Source organism: Portunus trituberculatus, chromosome 35, assembly GCF_017591435.1.
Source record: "Portunus trituberculatus isolate SZX2019 chromosome 35, ASM1759143v1, whole genome shotgun sequence".
Classification (NCBI taxonomy): domain Eukaryota; kingdom Metazoa; phylum Arthropoda; class Malacostraca; order Decapoda; family Portunidae; genus Portunus; species Portunus trituberculatus.
In genome coordinates, this window is record NC_059289.1 from 2,632,604 (window position 1) to 2,654,120 (window position 21,517).

The following is a 21,517-nucleotide window of genomic DNA, read 5'->3' on the forward strand; positions in this document are numbered from 1 at the left end:
CTATACCACCAGGGGCTTGACGGCGGCCCCACAGTGGCGGTGTTGTATGTCGCCGCCGCCGCCGCCAGCTTTTTCTTGAAACCGGCGCGCCGCTCCCTTCCCTTTTCTTTTGGCATGACTGCCGCGCCGCACCTGCCGCTTTCTTCTGACGACATTTATCACCCCACAGGTGTGGTTCCAAAACCGGCGGGCCAAGTGGCGCAAACAAACAAGGATGCAGTTCGTTCAAGACGCGTGGCGGCTCCGCTACCTGGGTCTGTCCCCGCCGGCCTGGCTCACGCGCTCCCCCCCACCACCTCCTGGCCCCGGCAGCCCCACAGCGGGGCGGGGCCAGGCGGCGCTACCATCGCCCCCGCTTCCTCTCCCACCCAGCTCCGCCTCCGAGGCTCCAGTGGGCGGGGAGAGACCGCCGGTGAGCACCGCCCCCCGCCGCGCCTCGCCTCCCCCAACGGTCACTACCGCCCCGCCAACCAGCCTCACCGCCGACGAGCACCTGGCCGTCGCTACCAGGTAAGCCGCTGCACCACTCTCTCTCTCTCTCTCTCTCTCTCTCTCTCTCTCTCTCTCTCTCTCTCTCTCTAAGCTCATCGATTAAAGAGATTAACGTGACACCGTCTCGACTTCCACGCCCCGCGTGTCCTGATGCGCCTCACAGTGCGCGGGGCGAGGCGCGTGGTGGCACCGTCTTGACTCTGAAAATGACATGGCTTTCCTCCGCAGCATCAGCAACCTCGGGGCGGCGGCAGCGGCGACCCTGCGGTGGCGTGGCGAGGAGCACGTGGGATGTCTCGGGGCGGGCCTCTGTCCCTGCCTCAGCCACACCTCCCTGCACGACCACCCCCTGCTGCCCCGCCTCGCCCTACCAATGCACCTTGCCCACACCCAGGTGAGTGCCGCGACCCCCTGGTGCCGCCGATAACACCACATACCGCCTCTCAGCCACACCTGCCACACTGCCGCCACCACGACGCCTTTCACCACTACACAAGCTATTCACACACACTCCACACCATCATTTCCACACTATGCCTACCCATAGATCATTTTCAGCCCACACCCACCCACTCACACACTTCACCATCACCATCCATACACTATACCAGCTAGCTAACCACTGTACACCATAGTAGTAGTAGTAGCAGTAGTAGTAGTATGTTGACAAATAAAAACACAAGCAACACAAAAAAGTTACAATCTCATTTTCGTCTAACTTCAAAAACAAATAACGAATACGTAAAACAAACAAACAGATAACGTCTGCATTGTAGAAGAGAAACAAACCGAACACAAACCAAGCACAAGAACACAAAACACAAACAAAGTCCACAAACACACAAACACAAACTAAAGTCACAATAAAACACTAAAAACACAAGACAACACAACCTCACTCTCTTCTCTCCAATACATCAAGTCACCTCTCCCTCCTCCAGCTCAGTAGTCGCCCCTCATCCCCCGAGAAACGACCGCTGGGGAGGACCGACGAAGGACCCCTGCCCGCCCCTCCCTCCCGCCACGCCACCCGCCACGACAACGACGACGACGAGGAGGAGCTGACGGTGACCCAGGAGAGCGATGATGACCTCACGCCCACTGACCTATCCGCCACTATGACTTCCGCCTCAACGAAATAGGGTCATTTTGGGTATCTAGGTCTATTTCTCTGTTCTTCCAAGTCTCTCTCTCTCTCTCTCTCTCTCTCTCTCTCTCTCTCTCTCTCTCTCTCTCTCTCTCTCTCTCTCTCTCTCTCTCTCTCTCTCTCTCCACGCCAAAGAATACTAATGACACTTAAGTAGTAACAGTGTAGTCCGGTGTAGCCCTGTGTTAATTCCTCCTCCCTCTCTGGTGTTATGTAAATACAATCTACCTATGTTACTGAAAGAACTGGAGGTGTTGATTTGCTTGGGTTGGAAAGCATAGAGAAGATGGTTTTCGTGTGTGTGTGTGTGTGTGTGTGTGTGTGTGTGTGTGTGTGTGTGTGTGTGTGTGTGTGTGTGTAGCTGAACCTCACATGTTTCTCTTAATGTACCGTACAGCACAAAATAATATCCATACGTAAGAAACAGTACACTACATTATACACACAGCCAATTTCTTTACTCTTCCACTCGTCAACGCCACAACTCATTTTCTTTTTCTCCGTCTCTCGGGGGTGACTTCACTAAACACAGCACTAAAATCCACTGGACAAATTTTCCGGTCAGTGGAGATAAAAACTTCACGGATAACTGAAACATAAACAACTTTAACTTTGATATCTAACTATCCCGAACTAATCTACTGCTTCTGGATAACCTCTCTCTCTCTCTCTCTCTCTCTCTCTCTCTCTCTCTCTCTCTCTCTCTCTCTCTCTCCAATGAAGTATCTATGAGGTTCTGTTTCGCTGTACAGAAAGCCGGTGTATGTATTACCAGTGTGCAATAAATGTGGTTATCATGAAAGATTTAATAAGATTGCCTTCCTCCCTCGGACAGATTTAGCCCATTTTCAACTATCTTTTAACTTTTATTTTCTCTCTTTTCTTAAAGTTCTGATATAATTCACTAGGGAAGGCCTCTTTCCGCAGCCTTCCCTGTTATCACTGGCTTGCACGGCTAACACAACACGCATAGCAATAAGCTTAATACATAGATAAATTCATATATATATATATATATATATATATATATATATATATATATATATATATATATATATATAATCATACTCACATATGAAGGGGTCTACAGGGCTGATATCCCATCCAGAGCAAGCATGATCATCAGCTGTCATAATAAGTGCGCATAAGATATCATCAATAGTCTTATAATGATACAATCTAGGGTTACCATAACATACCTCCCAAATTAGCCTCGATAGTCCCGATTTTGAACATCTGTCCGGCGTCCCGGCCGGTTTGTAAATTTGTCCCGATAAGGTTGCATTGTCTTTTCTTACTATTATACTGCCGCTGGAATACCCTAGGATCGTCAACATCAAGGCCTAGCTCTTCGCTCTGATGTCACGCCTATCGTTGTGGAGACGATCCGCGAGACCAGTATGGGGCCCATCCTTCGCCGACCCACTGCGAGACATTGGTAGACACCAAAGTAAAGAGCCCTTGGGCAGACACATCAGCCGGTGAGGCGGAGCGAAATACCCTCCCTGCCTGCCTGCCTGCCGGGCTACGGTAGCCCATTAGCCAAGCGGCAGTGCGTGGCAACGCAGCAGCGACCTGGCGGCTGGCCTCTGGACGGCAACATACAGTATACGCCATTGGCCCAGCTCACACACACACTCTCTCTCTCTCTCTCTCTCTCTCTCTCTCTCTCTCTCTCTCTCTCTACCAATAATAGGCCTATGCACTCCCAGAGGCAATCCCACATGGGGCATGTTGAAACACGGCAACACACACGCGCACCCACCTACCCACTCACCCACCCACACACAAACAAGTTAGAACAGCATGCGAAAAGGGGGAGCAGCTCCCATCACATTCGGTGATGTAAGATTAATTTAAAAAAAAGATGAGTGGTCACCCCTCCCCACACACACACACACACACACACACACACACACACACACACACACACACACACACACACACACACACACACACAAATGGTAGTTTAGGGTTTTAACACTAGGTAGTTATACTACTTCTAATTAGCGCCATCCACCCATGCACACACACACACACACACACACACACACACACACACACACACACACACACACACACAGGACACTTGAATTTGTGGTAGTATAATGTTACCACAGCACACAGCACACCACCACCATCACACCACGGAGCGGTTTCCTCGGCAACCCAACAGCCCGACACTGCCCGGCACCGCCCCCGCCCCCGGTTACCGGAAAAATTTCACGAGACGCATTAAGGGTGATCTCTCGGCTTTTCCATGTTTCTAGATATTTCATGACTCTGGGTGGAGGAGGAGGTGGAGGAGGAGGAGGTGGGAGTGGCAGAAGTAGAGTGTGAAAGGAGGGAAGAGGAGAAATTAGCCAGCAGATGTGTAAAAAAAAAAAATCTCGGCCTTAAGATACATTTTTTTTTCTGCTTTACTAAAGGAATAGGCACTGATTTGATATTTGATATGTTGTTAGTAAAGTGTGACGAGTTTCAAGCCACAATGCAATCGAGTCTAGCTGTTTTTGTTTCTCAAAAGAAATAACTGATTAAACATTAAGAAAAATATACATTTTTATTAGCACGCCTAGGATTGTTAACGTGTTTGCTATAAGACTTTTATAAACATGAGAAACATGACACAAGTATTGATATCCAAGAATATCTAGTCTAATTATTCGTATTTTCAAATTATAAATTTTTATTATGACAGTGAAAAATGTAAATTTTTTATACTACGAGGAATTTGTGTTTTGTTTATATGTGTGGAAAGTGAAAATTTTTCGTCTCCAGAAAACATAATATAATGTAGTCTGGCTGAGTTTTCTATGTCGATATTTTGAATTTTTTGTGATCCCGTTGGTGCAATAAACGGACTGTTTGTTGGACATCGCTCTCTTGACCCTGTACCCGGTACGGTTTTTATTTGTTGTGTGTTTGTTAAATTATTTGCCGTGTCAGAAAATGTAGTGCATTCCAGTCTGGGCGCCTTCTTTCTTTTCTCGATTTTCAAAATTAATTATGTACGTAAATATTGAGTCACAGGGGCACGTCACCCGTGCCTTCCTCCCCAGGCCACTGAGGTCAGTCCATCAATGTTTACCTTCACTCGCCGTGTTTCCAGACTCAGAGTGTGTAGGAAAGCCAGAATTAATGACGAATATAGATAAATAACCAACAAAGTGTCTTAAATGAGGCATTGGTGATGTCCGTGCTCAGCTGTCCACTGTCACGTCATCGAACCCAAACACAGCCAGTGCCCTCGCCCTCCCAGTCTCTCTTCCCTTCACGTTTCACACAATTTACACGGTATTCAGGGTATATTCAGGTAGGGGTGTGTGTGTGTGTGTGTGTGTGTGTGTGTGTGTGTGTGTGTGTGTGTGTGTGTGTACTGCCTTGTTTGGGCTGCCCAGTGTTGGATTGCCGTGCTTTTGATGTTATTTTTGTTATTCCTGTTGTAGCAGGATTATTATTATTATCAAGCAAGTACACGGTGTGTGTGTGTGTGTGTGTGTGTGTGTGTGTGTGTGTGTGTGTGTGTGTGTGTGGTGCCGTGTGTGGGCTGTCCTGTGTAGGATTGCCGACCTGGAAAAAGTATTACGAGTGCAGAGAGAGAGAGAGAGAGAGAGAGAGAGAGAGAGAGAGAGAGAGAGAGAGAGAGAGAGTGTGTGTGTGTGTGTGTGTGTGTGTGTGTGTGTGTGTGTGTGTGTGTGTGTGTGTGTGTGTGTGTGATAAAATGTACTGAAATAGCGGTGACTATTAAAGAGTCATGCAGTGTAGTGCTACATACACCTCACTCCCCCGCTGGCCATATTTGGGCTAGTAAGTGCCATATAGTGGTGATGACGCGGGTCACCAACAACATTTGGTACCGCTTCAGCCGTCAAAGGTGTTGTTGACATATTTCTAAAGATTTTTCTTACGTGATTTTGTTGATTTCCGACATCTTCTGCAACGCTTGTTACTCGATTAAATGTTCCCTATCTCCTGCCCCCAAAATATAAAGATTTCCCCACAGGTGACCCAGAGTCGTTGGGGAAGAGAGGAAGGCATAAGTTATAAAGAATCATAACTTGAAAACTTGTGACGGAAATTATGTAGACAGTAGAACATCCATCAATCCACTACATGTCTCACCAGGAAAACATAAGCCACATGTGAAAGTCGCTGATTTATAGTTTCTGTTCATATATTGTGTTGAAAACAATGACTCACACTTTCCCTAGTAATATCTCAGTGAGAAATGTTAACTAGTAACCAAACTTTTGTCCACAGTCGATCGGCCCTTCACCTCTGATGCGACGATGCTTTGATGTCCGCTCCAAAAATCTTAATAAAATGTGTTTCTTGTCCAGCCTATATGATAAGAAATAACGATTATGGCAACGCATATTAGTAAAATAAGCTTTACTATAATTATGGTTGGAAGAAAAACAGATTTACTGGAGATTTAAAATACTCGATAAATAGCCAATTGGATTATAAGACTATAATACTGATATGCATTCGTAATGACGACTGATGATCGTGCTTGCTCTGGTTGACAAATCAGCACAATAAACACCCTTTAATACAAGCGTTTCAGCAAAGATGATAGTAAGATACACAGTACATTTCCGCTCAGACCTTGGCTCTGACGGAAACTTCCACACGATGTAACGACATCGCCCTGCTGCACCTGCCAACGCGCAGCAAGATACGTGTGTGTGGACACTGGTGCATATTGGGTTACAGCGGAAGATGCTGAGGATGAAAGGTACTTAATAAATAAGTTTGCTGTGTAATTACCGTTTCAGCAGGACTCGACAACAGCGGAAACCTCACTGACACGTGCCTTGAGAGCGACTGTTGAGTGTTGTTTACTGCTTACATCATGGTCACGTGACGGTGTTGCTGACGTAATAGGGATGTTTGTAGCTCTGTTGCTTCGTTATATTAGTTTTCTCGTCTATAAACCTATTAATTGATACGAAAAATAGAAAAAGCAAAAGCAAAAGCTTAATAATGATTACTGTCAGTTGAGGATAAAATTGCGCAGAACTGATCACGTGACCAACCAGGAGGCCATTAATCGCACGGCAGGTGTCACGTAGCTCATATTATTAAACTCTCTCTCTCTCTCTCTCTCTCTCTCTCTCTCTCTCTATATATATATATATATATATATATATATATATATATATATATATATATATATATATATATACATACATATATACACGAAAACAGCCTATCATAGTTATGTCTACTGACTGCCTTATAAAATGCAGTCATCATCAAACGGTAGATATTATTAGAGAAAATTCCACTAACATTCACTCTTTAGTTGAGTTAGGCTATTGATTAGTTAACTGTACTGTGTTCTTCACCACTCCCTATTCTATTCTCAGCTCTCCTCATCATATTTCTAAACACTCAGGGTATAAGTTGCCAGCCTAGCTATGCCGCGTTGCTTGGCGCTGAGATGCCCGCCTTTCACACACCTGCCACTTATTCCACAGCAGCGTGGTATATTTTGTTCAAATCATATTCTCCATACATTTACAAGTCCTTTTCATACGAAATTTTCTCAATGACTAGTGAAATTTCAGCAGAAAATACTTATATCACAATATTATTTACACATTAAAGACGTACCTCCATGAATGTAAAGTTTCACTTCGGGTCTGTGCTCAAAATGTCTCCTTAGAAAACTAACTCAGTAAACTGAAGACATTTTGTGTTGTTTTGGATTACTACTGTCATAACAACAGTGAAGAATATCAAATGAAGTAATTCACACACAGAAATATTGATATAGGTTTATTAATAAAATGGAACAAGCGCAGTACACTCTTGACAACAGTCCTCCTCAGGGCAGGCCAGACCTCGGGGCGGGACGACTGGCAATAAGGAACACCAGCCGTCCACCCAACACAGAAAACTACCCAAGTCATACAGGAACCCAGTAAGTGCTGCCATTTGGCACAAAGAAAGTTTATACAAGTATGATAATCCTTCTCTTGAACTGTGTCCTGCATCCCCAGGAGCAGGCTGAGGAGACTCCACCACAGCAGTCCTGAGGGCAGCGAGCACAGTCTGGCACAGCGGTGAAGATCCTTAGTCCTACAATGTACAAAATATCAACCCTAAGATGGCGTAAGAAGACCTGCCAGCATGGGGAAGACGGCTCCCAGCTACTGCCAGTGTCAGGCCGGCTGGCACAGCACAGCAACTCCTGCCACTGTACATAAGGCCACAGCGGCTCTACCTCAACCTTACAAGATGCTCCACATGAAGCTGTCACTTCCCCACTGACACAAGCAGTACCTGGGGGCTTGTCAATGTACCAATCAGTTGTTAGACTGTTAGGGTGGTGTAGTTCGCTTGGACCAGCCAGACATGCTCTCGGGTACAAATATATACAGTGGTTGTATGTACACTTCATAACTGCTAGGATAAGGATTCACCTCACAAAGTATGCAAGTGAGAAAAGAGGGCCTCAGCCCCAGACAATTCTCATATGGAGCAAACACCAGTTGGAAAAACATTCAACTCAAATGCAACTTTCATCATATGAATATTATCCTAAAATTAGACATTAGTAATTACACTGTACTAATATAACAAAACTCTTGATTGTTTACCAAAGTAACAAATATATATAGTATATCAGTACAATACATGATAATTTTCTGGAAAAATATAGATATTTATAGATCAGCAAAATAGGTCACAAATCAGGCTGACATTGTTGGATTCACAATTATTTGTTTTTAATATAAAAAGGCAACCAGATGAAACAGAAAGCATGGAGTGCATGAAGCCTGTTTCATGAAGTATAAATAAATATCATGAAGCTTCTTGAGCAGTGAGTGCATGACCTGAGCCCCAAGTGACCTTTTTTGCTTTACAATATGCACCGTCAGGAAAAGGGAAAGGCTGCTCCCTTCTCACACACATGCCTCTGAAAATAAGAGGAACAGCATCCTAACATAACGGCAGAGCGCCATTGTTAATTTTGAGTAAACACTCTTAGTTTCTTTTGTGGGGATAAGAAGGCAAGTACAAAAAATAAAACTAATAATATACATTCTCTGTATCTTAATCTCTTAACTTTCTCTGTGTAGCATTCATTTTATTAAAACATATGCATTACTGGAAGAGATATTCATGAAATAATATTACTTGCTTTTATGCACACTAACATTTCCTTGCAATATTTCATTTATAAGTATTGTGTACTTTTGATTAATATCACTGAATTACATATTGAATTAGAAATGTACATCTACAATGTATAGAACATTTTCACTTCTCAGAAGCTGCCTTAAGCTGGCGCTGAGAACAGCAGCCTCCTTCTGAGGCAGTCTTGAGCAGAGCTGGGTGGCTGGTAGAATCAGAGGCCACTCAGGAGAAGAAATTTCTTGAAGCTCCTCTGGTGGAAGTGACTTTGGATTGCATTTCACTCATGTCACTTATTGAGTCATTATCCTGAAAGAGAGAATCTAGCATGAGTGAACCTGAAGGGCCTTACAAGACTTGCACACACAAGGTATCTCCCTGCAGATGCTACAAGACTCATCTTATACTGAGAAGAATACCATGCAGCAAAGGAAAGTACCTACATGTGGTGACACTTACCCTTACTGGTCGGTACAGCTCAGTCTGAGGATAAACCACAGTAGAGCCTCCATCCCTCTCAGCCATGGTCTGGTGTTCCTAAAGGAGGGCAGGACAGGATGAGGAAGGAGTGCAGGAGCAATACAAGCCAAGCTTACAGCAGTGTGAGTGTGATTCAAGGAGCATGACAAACTACAAACAGGTTGTGCCACAAAAGTGATAAGTGCTTTGAATTTACAAGTATCTTAATTAGATTAAAAGAAGTCATGCTTTTAATCTATACTCGTACATGAAATACGCGATGGTGACATAATGAGCAACAAAGTGAATTAATTAGTAAGTCAGTGCTCACTGGGCAAACTACTCAAGTAACAATTGAATTAGTCATGGTTCACTACACACTACTTGAAGTACTTACAGAAATGTGCTGAGATGAGAGTGCCTTTGAGGAATAGAAACTCTCTGCCCGCAGGCTTCTGATTGGAGGACGTACTGTGGTCTCATCGTAAGACCTTGCTTCACTCATTGTCCTGCCAAAAATGTACATTCATAAATATTCATGTTCTAAACTAGTTAATATTTTATGGACTCAGTTTTATACCTTAATGTTTAGTGAGATTCTATCATACTAATTAGAAACTCAATATTTACTCCATGTGTTTGAAATGAAACAGCAAATAAAAATACCTGTAGATAAAAACATACACCTATCATTTGTTATCCATTCTCATGTAGAGAATTTGTATGAGTATGTACAAGAATAATCTAGTTGCTATCTAAATGTATCTGAACATAAAGAACAAATATGCAGGACTTCACATGCCCACAGAAGAAGCACCAACAAGGAAACTTACCGCTCACCATCTCCCCGGAAGGAATAGTTGACGCCAAACTCTGAGTTGAGGTCATGGGTGCTGGTGTGGAGCCTGTCAGTGGAACGAGAGCGAGTGGATCCCTGTGGATGGAGCTGGTGGAGGAAGGCATCAGACAAGCGTTCCCGGGAGTGTGATCTTGAGCGGTTGATGCGAGCACTGCTGTGGATGGAGGCAGCAGTCATGCTCTCCCTCCTGCTGGAGTGGCAGGCAATAGGTCCAGGTGGATCCAGCAGATCAACAAAGGCCTGCTGGGAACTGGCTAGGTCAGAGCGGGCGTCAGCACCAATCATGACCCTGGGTTCCCCATCCTTATCCCGGCTCACCACTGCTGGGCGAGGGGGAGCTGGACCTTTCACTCTTGGGATCAGCTGGAAGGGAACCATTGCATTTTACAAATTTAATGTTTTAGCAACTGTGCAATGAAGCAAAAAGAAAGCTTCCTCATGCAAGGAGTGTACTTCAATACCTCCTTGCAAAAAAAGGGACTGATAGTAACACTTATTCCAAGGAAATTTTTCATGAAAACATTCTGAGTGTGAAATATAAATAGAAATATGGACAGAGATAAAATGAAAATAATAATACTTGAAAACAGGATATATATTCTATCTAAATTACCTATATAACCAGAAAAAGCAACTGAAAACAAGTGACATCAACATTTCCATACAACATCAGACAATGAAGAGACCTACCACAGGTGGGAGGGTGGTGTGCACTCCAACAGACCGATCCTCAGCGAAGGAGGAACGTGACCGCCGGCTGGTGCTGATCTCTGACCGGGGAGGCCGAATCACACGTTCGTGCTTATCTATTGTGCCGGGAGTCTGCAAGGGAGGAAATGTTCTTTAATCTCCACACTATCCATGAGGCAGAGGCTTCTAAAAATAATTAAGTCAAACAAGATTCTTCATTAGATGTAAACATTTCCCTGTTCCATCTTACCATGAAAGAGGCTTGGCGGTGGTGGTGGTGGGGTTGGTGGTGTGGATGCTCCCCTGAGCTCTCAGAGGAAGTTTCATGGATCATGGCACGGCGGTCCAGAGTACCTGACATGTCGGTGGAACGTGCCCGCAGGAAGGTCGGGGCTCCAGGCACCTGCAGTACCAGTACAAGTTAAGTGTTTTACTCTGATGCAAGAAGCAAGGGTTGGAACACTTATTCTCAGAGTTGTCTTGTACATCAAATAAATCAAATACTGATGACAAGTCCCCATACCTGAGCCAACTTGTCTTGGGCATTGCGTCTTGCTCTCAGACAGCACAGCACCACACACAGCAGCAGCAGCAGGATCAGTAGGGCACCCACAGTCACCAGTGCTATCAGCATTACTGTCAAAACAAAATGGACTAATAAAAAGGGCTTCCACATTTCCAGTTCCAGTTATAAGTAAAAATCACTAGATAACATGTATTTGTAATTAGGCAGAAATAAACTTCATAAGTGATTCAGGCATTAAGGTTTCTATCTCACAAAAGATATTTTAAGTTTCATAGGTGCAGATTTTTTTAGCATCTACACAGGCTGTCTAGTATTGAGTCCATCCACTAACACAAGTAGAACATGAGTCACATTACCTCTGAGGTTGAGCTGACATCTGTTACCACTGAACCACTGCAGGCACCGGCATCCCACTGACCCATCTGGTTCTGTCACACACTCGCCCTGGAAGTTGCACTGTGCACACTGCTCTGTCTGAACTGTTGATGCACCACAGCAGGGGTTATTATATGAATGTCACCACAGTAAGCTATATATCATGCTCTTCTATATAGTTAGCTTTGAAAGTATGCAAGGAATAAACGGATATATATTGTCATCATCATCATCATTATTTTCATTTAGCATCCACATTTTCCCATGAGGGTGGGATTGGACGGGTGTTGAATGCTCTCCACAACTGCCAATCTTGTGCCATATGTTCTTCTATTCCTAACAAATTCATATCTTCCATCACACACTCCCTCCACCTTTTCTTTGGCCTTTCCACTATATACACTATATACATAGTACATATATTATATGTACACTATAACTCCATTTTTTCTGCCATATATCTTATAAGTTTGGGAGTGTTATAGAAAAATAGACCATAAATAAATAAGTCAAACTGCAGTGCTTGATAGTGAATAAATACAAACAGTACAAGAAAACATACTAAAGAAAGAGTATATTTACCAGCACATTCCCTTCCAGGCACATCTGAAATGTCCTTGAAGCCATCCTTGCAGGCACACAGGTAGGAGCCCGGTGTGTTGAAGCAGTTAGCATTGGGGGAACAGTCATTGTGGCCTTCAACAATGCACTCATTGAAGTCCTCTGAGGCCAGGATTGCTGCTGCCCTGCTGGTGAAGAGTCCTGTGCCACCCAAGGAATAGTTGCTTTCCTTGAGAGCTGTCTCCAGTGCCTCCTTCACCATCAACTCATCCAGGAAATTTTCTTCTGTTTCATCTTCATCCCTTAAGAACTCCACCTTGACATCTGCCACCAGTCCATGGTCCTAATAATTACACATGAATGAGTAATGTATTTGCATTCAAAATGGAAATAATATACAACTTGAGTAAGATATACAGTAACATAAATTGATTTTACTTCAATGCTATTCTGTGTCAGAAAGTTATGAATTTGCTTTCTCCTTGCTTTACAATCATGACTAACATACTGCCATAAAAAGAACATGACCTATTATATTTTAAGCTCACCATATCATACACAGACACTGGCATCACCATCTCCTTGGTGTCAGAAAATTTGGTGATGGTGGCAGTGTGGTATCGAGGACCAAGAGGAGTGTCCATCATGGCCTGGCCCACGCCATGCACGGTGATGTAGGAAAGGTCTTGAGTGATTGGGTGGGAGGCGTTTCGCAGGACATTGTCAAACACAAGCTGCCCATCACTCATGCCATCCAGAAGTACTTGGACGTTATAAGCAATGGAAGCTGTGAGAAAAGAAACCATTACTAAGAACTCTGAGCTATCTATTTTTTGCTTTATTTCAAAATTTACATTTCAAGGAATCTTTCTCTCTATTATCACCATACATACAGCCCATTCATACAATGCTTCTATCTGATTGGTTTGAATTACCTACTTTTATTGGTTGAAGCAAATTTTCTGCAGTTTTCAAAATACAGCAACTTTACATTTTTCATAAAGCATTACTGATACAATTTAGGAAAACAAGCTCAATCACACTACTCACGTTTACAGACATCATATTCATTCCTGCGAGAGTAGCCAGGACGGCAGACACAGGTGTGCTCTCCCTGAACAACACGACACACCTCGTGGCGAGCGGCAGAGCACTGAGGGTCACATGGCGAGACAGGCGCCCTCAGGGGACCACTTACATTAATTTCTTGGTCTGGACTATTGCTCTCCACTACTTTGCTAATTTCATTATCCTCAGCAATGCCTAAAGTATCTTCACTCAGGACAGCCTCAGCATCTCCAGGAAGCCTGAGTTCTTCCTCATGTGGATTGGGGGTCAGAGGGAAGGATGGGTAGTTGGCTGGGTCAAAGGGTGAACCGGGTGGGTAAGTGATTGGGTCTTGAACTCCATGAAGGCCACCAGTCACAGCAGCACCATCAGGGGTGACAGTAACAGTCACATAGTTAACTCTTGTTGCTGTACCAACAATGGTAGAGACAATAGTGCGAGGTGGCAGAGTGCTATAGACCACCTGTGTCAAGGTAGAAGTGACACCTGCTGTAAACACAAATTCTGTATGTGTGGCAGTCACAGTACGAGGTACAGTCTCCACGTGGGTTATGAAGCGGGTTGGCACACCTCCTGGTCCACTCACTATAGAAGTCAGATCACTTCCTACCTCACTGCCTCCTGCTGGACGAGTGAACAGTGAACCAAAGATGGTGGTGGCTCCAGACAAAACTGTGGAGGAGCCACGCACGACTGTGGTGCGACCCCTGTCCTTGCCATGTCCCAGGAACACTGTCTCCACCCCAGATATGACAGTACTTTGAAGACCTGGGGGTGGCAGTGGCCTGTCTTCATCTGGTTCACCAGATATTATTCCCACACCAACTGTTGAGTGAAGGACATACTCAGCACCAGCAGGGGAGACAATAATGGGTGGCTCAGGCTGGCGTTGGATGGTTTGGTGGCCATGGATGACTTGAGTTCCCACAATTCGATTGTCACCCTCAATGCTCACGATGGTCTGGGGGCCCACAAGGGACGGCTGCGGATGTTGAGGGTTTGGCCTGGAATCAAGGTTTAGATGGGAGTCACCTGATGTCTCCCCGTCTGTGAACACTTCTGGCAGTACTGGCTGTGGGATTGGTCCTCCAGAACCAGGACCTGCAACTGGAACTGGTATTGGCACAGGTCTTGTGTGACCTGCAGGAAGTGTGTGGCTCGGATGGATGGTGACAGTGCCAAAATCACTGCTGTGGCCATGATCTGAAGGAATTGGTTGGCCTGGAGGTGGAAGATCATGAAGTGCAACACCACCAAAGAAGATAGTTGGGGATCCAGATATGACAGAAACTTTGGTAGATGCAATATGGTCATCTGTCATTGCAGTGAAGCCAGACTGTGTTCTAGGTGGAAGGAAAGTTGGACCAAAACCTTCCATGTCTTTAATGCTGGTTGGAGCAGAGAAAATAGGTCTTGGTCTCTCAGGAGCAACCTTTATAAATCCTGAATTTTGTGGTGCTTCATGTCTTGGATCTTCACCAGGGAATCGTGGCTGGCTCTGTGGAGTGCTGCCGTCAGGTCGTCTCAGGGGAATGAAGCCCTGCTCAGGACCAAGTGTGTGATCTCGTGTGCTGCTGAGTGAGGCACCCACTCCACCTACAGGGATCAACAATGGCTCCTGTTGAGGAGAGATGAGAGTGTTTGTGGGTCGCAGAGGTAATCCTGGTTTTCTGCGATTGTTCACTTCACCATCAGATTTGGCACTAATGCTACTCTGGCTGTTAAGATTGTTACGCAGCAAACCTGCTACAGCAGTTAGCATGGGGCCAAGGTCAATGTTGAGAGCATTATCACTGCTGCCTGTCAGTGAATATTCAGCAGGACCTACACTGCCATCTGATGCAGGGGCAGAAGTGGTGCCAGCAGCAGGAGCAGGAGCAGGGGCTGGAGCTGGAGGAGGAACTACAGCTGGAGTTGGTGAAACAACGACAGGTGAATCACTTCCAGGGTTATCGGTGGAACTGTCAGGGGTTGTCACTTCCACTGGCTCTGATGTATCTGGTGTAACGACCTCTGGAGTGACTGGTTCAGGAGGAGTCACAGGTGGATAAGGTTCAGTGACAACTGGTGCTGTAGGATCAATTGCCTCACCATCACTAACAAATACAGGTCTGTCTGTAGATGGCTCCTCAGTTGTTGGTTTGTGAGTATGATTAGATAGGCCACTGTTGGCCTGGAATGATAACTTCAGAGAAGACAAATGATCTGGATCAAATATCACAATGGTCTGGCCTGAAGTCACTGAAGTGGAGATCTCATCTGTGGGTCTCACCAGCAGGGTGGCTGAGGTGGTGGAATCACTAACTACAAATGTGCCAGAAGGATCTCCCTCCTCCACCAGCACTGTGGCCTGCAGCCCTTCCTCCTCACCAGGACCAGCAAGAGATGTGGTTTCCCGATCCAAGAAGGAACTCTTCAAGGAAGATAGATATGACGGATCCAGCTGAACAGAACTAGATGTATCGATTCCTGGAGCTGGTGTGGAGACTGGAAGGTCAATCTGACTTGTAGGAGTAATAAGAAGAGACGCTGCAACACTGGAGGTTGTAACAGTGGAGGTGAGGATCTTTGTCTTGGTTTCCATTCTGGACAGTATTTCACCATTGTTGAGAGTTGTGAAGTGAGTGTATGTGGCATACAGAGTGCGTAGCTGCTTGTACACATTGTCATGGACCTTTATGTAGGAAACTGTGAGAAGTTGAGATCCACCAGTGGCTGTGGAAGATGCTTGATTGGATAAGAAGGATTCCCTCAAGCTGCTGAGCTCCTCATAGCTCAAAGCTGTAGTCACAGGCTCTGTGATGACACTTGAAGAAATGTCAACACTGGAAGTAGTTATGGTGTCACTACCCTCAAGAATAGTAGTGAGGTAGGTAAGGGTTGTGTACACAGTCTTGGTGGCATAAAGAACAAGGTCATCTTGGTCAAAACTAGTTGAAGTTGCCAATGGGGTGGTTGGTGTAGAAGTCAAGCCAAACTCTACCAAGTCCAGGCTGGGAGTTTTTGTGATGTGAACTGGCTCTGTCACAACCTCTGAGGAGACAACTGTGTCACTGCTGATCACTGTGGTACCATCTTCTACTGCAGTGTTGAAGTAGGTGAGTGTGGTAAAGTATGTCTTGGTGACGAAGGAGGCCTGAGTGGGTGAGACAGAGGTGCGCTCCACTGATGGTGCTTCCGTTACCACAACCTGAGTCTGGACATCCTGAGAAGTGACCACTGTCTGGGAGTCCTCCCCTCCAATGGTGCGTGTGAAGGTCTGGGTCTTGTAGTAGGTGTGTGTGTCAAAAGTGACCTGCAATGCCAAAATTTTGTCATGAATAACTGCACATAAATGTTAATAATTCATGGATTCAGAACAGAATCACCTACATTAACATGCATTCTTATGAATAGTTATGTCCAAGTTCCTTCAAAGTCATGTATAAGTCAATTTCATCTCTCTCTCCAGTCTTATTCAAAGTAACCTTAAAATTCTGCACCTTGGTGCTGGGAAGTGCCAATCAAGTCTCTATAGTCTTATTTAGGTATCATGTGTGGCCTTACCTCAGTGTGTTCAATGAAATGTCCAGTGTGAGGAAGTGGTACAGTCACCACATTTTCAAGGGTTTGTTTGCTGGTGATGACAAAAGGCTTGTTTCCAGCCAACAGAGTGTTGTAGTATGTGTAGGTGGTGAAGTAGGTGTTGGTCTGGTAGATGCCATCATCACCACCTGCCAGCTGTGTCACCTGTCATTAAGATAATGGAGGTGCTGATGCTACATGCCGTCAGATACTAGCAAGGTAACTAATCAAATATAAATCTAAAAAGTTGAGTATTCTTCAGTAATCTTGCAGAAATGTCTGAGAGAGAGGAATACAAGTCTACAAATGTGCAGGTGCATTGGTGCAGTGGTCAACTGGGTATGGTAGAGACCACAGGTTACTGTGACAGTCAGCATGCACTACAGGTTGCATAGTCATCTTAGTGCACAAGATGTCACCGTGTCAGATACAACTGTGTGGCAGCTGAGTAGGATGAAGCATAAGCCAGCTGGGACTCACTACTGACAGTCCCAACTGCTGCTACTATACTGTGTTACCTGTAAAAGGAACTAACGAGGTTACCTTGGCTGTCACACTGGGGGGAGGGAGAGGAACGTAGAGACTGTGGGTCTGAGTCAACACGTTGGTTATGACCTTTGTGAGTGTCATGTCCCCTGCCCCTGGAACCTGACTCAAATAAGTCACGGTTGTTATATGAGTAAAGGTCAACGGGGACTTGAGCATGTTGTGGGATGAAGTATACTTGTGCCCAGGATGGACAGGGGCAGGCAAAGGTGGTGTGACCTGACCCTTGTTTGTGATAAGGTCAGCCACGGACAGCACTGTTCCAAGGAGATTTGTTGGGGACTCCATGCCCATCTCGAAGTTAATCTTATCTTGCAGCATTGCCAGGAGAGAGGTGGCATATGGGGAAGGTGGGGATGGATGCTTGGTGTAGGAGGGAGGATGAGGCCAATTACCACCAGCTAAATGCCTGGCTTGTGAGTCTATGTCCTGTTAGTATGGGTTAGTTAAGACATTACCTGCTATCTATTAAATACTAAAAGCTTGTTAATAAATTAGTCTTGTTAGTACAGAGGGTCACCATAGTGCTACTATTAGCTAATTAACAACCGATATGAACTAAAATATGTGAAAGGAAAATATCAGATGGTCATCAGACAGTTGTTATGATGAACAATGTAAGGAGAGACTTACTGAATTAACACAAGATCCTCAGCACTCATTGTACAGAGATTTCCAGCCGATTTGCAAGGCCCAAATGTTTAAGAAATTACATTCAAGTTAAGAATTTCTGTACTAGACTACTAAAATAAGATGAGACATTAATACAAGGCTAAAAGAAATTGTATGAATGTGAGGGAAAACTAAGCCTTCTTATAACAAACTAATGATAATATAAAAGTAATTCAGCCATTGAAGAGGCCAGTAGCAAAATTTATTAAAAAGAAAAAAAGTGAAACCTGAAAGAAAAGCTACTGTATCTTGATGAACCAAACTAATCAACTAAGCCACTGAACCAAAGCAGCAACACTCTGTGCAGGAACTCACCAAGGGACGCTCAGCTTCAGAGGAGAACAGTACCATTTGGTCGGACAAAGTCGATGGTGGAAGGGTAATCGGTCGTCGGAATTTCTCAAAGTTGTTAGAGATGACTTGGTCCTTGGGCAGTGGCAGGGCAGTCTTGTCACCTGTAACACACAGCAAATAACATGAACATACACAATATCCAAGGCAAGACTGCTCATGAGGGACACAGAAAAAATAAATAAATAAATAAAAATAAAAAATAAACATAAAATAAGTTGCGGACTTACTTATAACTCTAGATTTCAAAACTTATATACAAAGTCGTGATATGATACAGGCATTACTACACTACAGTGATGGTGCTCAACACGTTAGTGATTATTATGTTAGAGTAACCGCGTGGTGAGAGAGAGAGAGAGAGAGAGAGAGAGTGCCAATGAGGAATTCAGTGCGTTCATGGTGTGCTCAAGAAGGGTGGATATGTGGAAGTTACGAGTGGAATTAAGGGGGAATGCTTCTTTAGCAAAAGGATAAGAAAGAAGAGACAGAGGAGCTGAGGGAAAAGAGTAAGAAAAGACAGGGTGAAAGAAAAGAGTTACACTGCTTTCCTCGTGGGTGTGGCAAGCGGGTTGAAGGGAAGGCAGCCCATTATGTGCTTCTGACTTCACATTGAGTGGCAGATTTATCTTTCCTGAATTTTTGTCAATGTCACTGGGCTGCTTCTTCCCGAAAACACATCCACCTCACCCTAACAATGGCGACAGGTAAGGTCCATGCACTTACCGGCAACAATAACCTCGACACCATTACTCATGACTTTAGTGGCAAGGTTGTGTCGGGCACCAATGCTGAAGCGAGCATTGATGTGCTGCGCCTCGCCCTCGCGCACCGTCCCCTCGACCTGCTCTGACACGGGCAGGCCAACCACCGCCCGACCCGACCCCTGACCCGACCCTGCATGACCAAAAACGTCTTGCTTTGCATTCCACCACAACCAAACACAAGCCAGCAATACATGACTCCTCGCCCCACCACAGACTGCAAACTGACCAGTCAACGAATAAAGGAAATTAGTCAAGAGTAAGTTCAACAGCAGTTTCCATCTCACACTGTGATCGTGAAGTCAATTACTAGAGTTCAAACATTACTGGGCAGCTTATCAGTCTCTGGCCTCGTGCTGGCAACCCTCGTCAGCTCTAACCCTTTTTTTTTTTTTTATTCCGTGAAAAATACCACTGGTATATACATGATTCTGAATGCTTGGCAGGACAAGGGAGCCAATGGAATGGTATTATGCTTAGTGTGTTAGCGATGCAGTGTTGGCAGGAGAGGTGACAAGCAGGTTAGCTCTCTCTCCTGCTCAACACGAAGTTGTCAAATGTTCATAGACAAGCACAAGTATCCTGGTGTGAGCTGGGCATCATAGGTTTTGTGGTATGTGAAACTCATCCTAAACTTGTGATACATGTGCTCAAATAACTTAAAGGAGGTACACACCCGTGAAACGCCCTAACCCCACAGGTACACTTGGCTGCCACGTGCACTTTGCTAGCCCCAAGGTACTCCAGTGAGATGGAAGCCTGTGTTATTGGCCATAGATTCTTAAGGCTCCCCATCATGCTAGCATCGTTCATCATCAAGATTCAGAATAACGGCCTATACATTTCATCATTTTCTCATACCTACTAACTCATACTCACTATATGTATCAACAAACTACAATACTTATTATATAATTACCCTTATAATTACTGAAGTTACGATGAAATTCAAGCAAAATCTGATCATAAGTACGCGATTCTGTATTCATGTACAACTGTACATCAGTGCAACAGTGTGATATGGTGTGAATAAACATGATACTACAATTAGAATTAATTAAGAGGTAAGGTGAACTGGTACTGAATAGATAATAAACATACCTGTGTCCACGACAGGTGATTCTGGGAAGAAGCCAAACGCTGCAGGCAAGAGAGAGAGAAAAAAAAAGGGGGGAAAGAAAAATTGAGTTAATAGACTGATAATAATTTCGTTTCTCGCAGTGCTGTCCAAACCTTTTCGCATACTGTAGCCTTCATTACCTTCTACTGTTACGTACTGCCCGTCCCACCCCACGCCCCATCCACCATGGCTGAACTAACTCTTTTTTTTTTTCAGGATAAAACAGATAACATACCAAACATAAAAACACTTAATAATAGGAGTGCAGGTCAATAAATTCAAATTTATTACAATGAAATAAAAAGGATGATTTATTAATACTTAACGAAACGAACACACACACACACACACACACACACACACACACACCACGTAGTGTAGTAGCTAGCACACTCATGAGTCACTATGAGTGGTTCCCCAACAGTCAGCACTCCTCTCGTACAGTGCACATCCTTCCTGGATACCTGTCCCTCCCCTCATGTTCTCTTTATCTTCATTGAACATGAAGAGTTTCTGCTGTGTGTAATTCACCACGGTCGTCTGCTGGTCACCCAGCCAGTCTTCCCCATTACGGAGCGAGCTCAGAGCTCATAGACCGATCTTCGGGTAGGACTGAGAGAGAGTGTGTGTGTGTGTGTGTGTGTGTGTGTGTATGTGTTTGTGTGTGTGTGTGTTTATGTGTACACCTTATCTTTTCACATAACCTACCTTTATTGTCTATGTTGCACACTCCCAGGGGTACGCAGATCCCAGTTTAGACAAAATAGTCTATCGCACATACTGTTACTTCTCACTCTTCTAGTGCCTCGACATACCTGACACTGCTCCAAAAATCTGCCATCCTCCCAACTACTTGTTATCCTTCCAGACACCTGCCATGCTTCCCAATATCCCCAAGTATCTATCGTCCTTCCAAACACTTGATACCCTTCCAAATATTTGACATCACTGAGAAGTTTGGCAACTTTCCTCACACTCAACGGCTCAACACTCACCTTGCAGCCTCACACATTGTAAGTGAACATTTGTACAGTGGCTAATTAGTGACACACGAAAAAATTACTGACATCACACCTATACATACACAATCACATGCATACATGAAACAAAAAAATACACATTTTTAGACATGCAAAAAACGAGGGTTAATACAATAAATGTGAGACGAAAC

General features: G+C 44.6%; 2 protein-coding genes across 2 annotated transcripts in view; one reads left to right on the top strand and one right to left on the bottom strand.

Moving 5' to 3' along the window:
• The window catches only part of LOC123513055 (dorsal root ganglia homeobox protein-like), a 6,479-nt gene extending 4,732 nt beyond the window's left edge, over nucleotides 1–1,747 (top strand). The window contains exons 3-5 of the mRNA XM_045269873.1: nucleotides 170–510; nucleotides 721–886; nucleotides 1,434–1,747. Of these exons, the coding sequence (XP_045125808.1) occupies nucleotides 170–510; nucleotides 721–886; nucleotides 1,434–1,634 (708 nt within the window). The 3' untranslated portion in view covers nucleotides 1,635–1,747. The remainder of the gene's footprint in view (nucleotides 1–169; nucleotides 511–720; nucleotides 887–1,433) is intronic.
• Nucleotides 1,748–7,416: 5,669 nt separating this feature from the next.
• Nucleotides 7,417–21,517, bottom strand: part of LOC123512948 — a 112,666-nt gene continuing 98,565 nt past the window's right edge. The window contains 16 exon segments of the mRNA XM_045269665.1: nucleotides 7,417–9,100; nucleotides 9,251–9,328; nucleotides 9,648–9,759; nucleotides 10,084–10,472; nucleotides 10,800–10,915; nucleotides 11,050–11,091; nucleotides 11,094–11,202; nucleotides 11,323–11,435; nucleotides 11,682–11,804; nucleotides 12,283–12,604; nucleotides 12,810–13,048; nucleotides 13,312–16,624; nucleotides 16,876–17,058; nucleotides 18,427–18,566; nucleotides 19,189–19,359; nucleotides 20,328–20,366. Coding sequence (XP_045125600.1) covers nucleotides 9,017–9,100; nucleotides 9,251–9,328; nucleotides 9,648–9,759; nucleotides 10,084–10,472; nucleotides 10,800–10,915; nucleotides 11,050–11,091; nucleotides 11,094–11,202; nucleotides 11,323–11,435; nucleotides 11,682–11,804; nucleotides 12,283–12,604; nucleotides 12,810–13,048; nucleotides 13,312–16,624; nucleotides 16,876–17,058; nucleotides 18,427–18,566; nucleotides 19,189–19,359; nucleotides 20,328–20,366 — 5,573 coding nt within the window. The 3' untranslated portion in view covers nucleotides 7,417–9,016.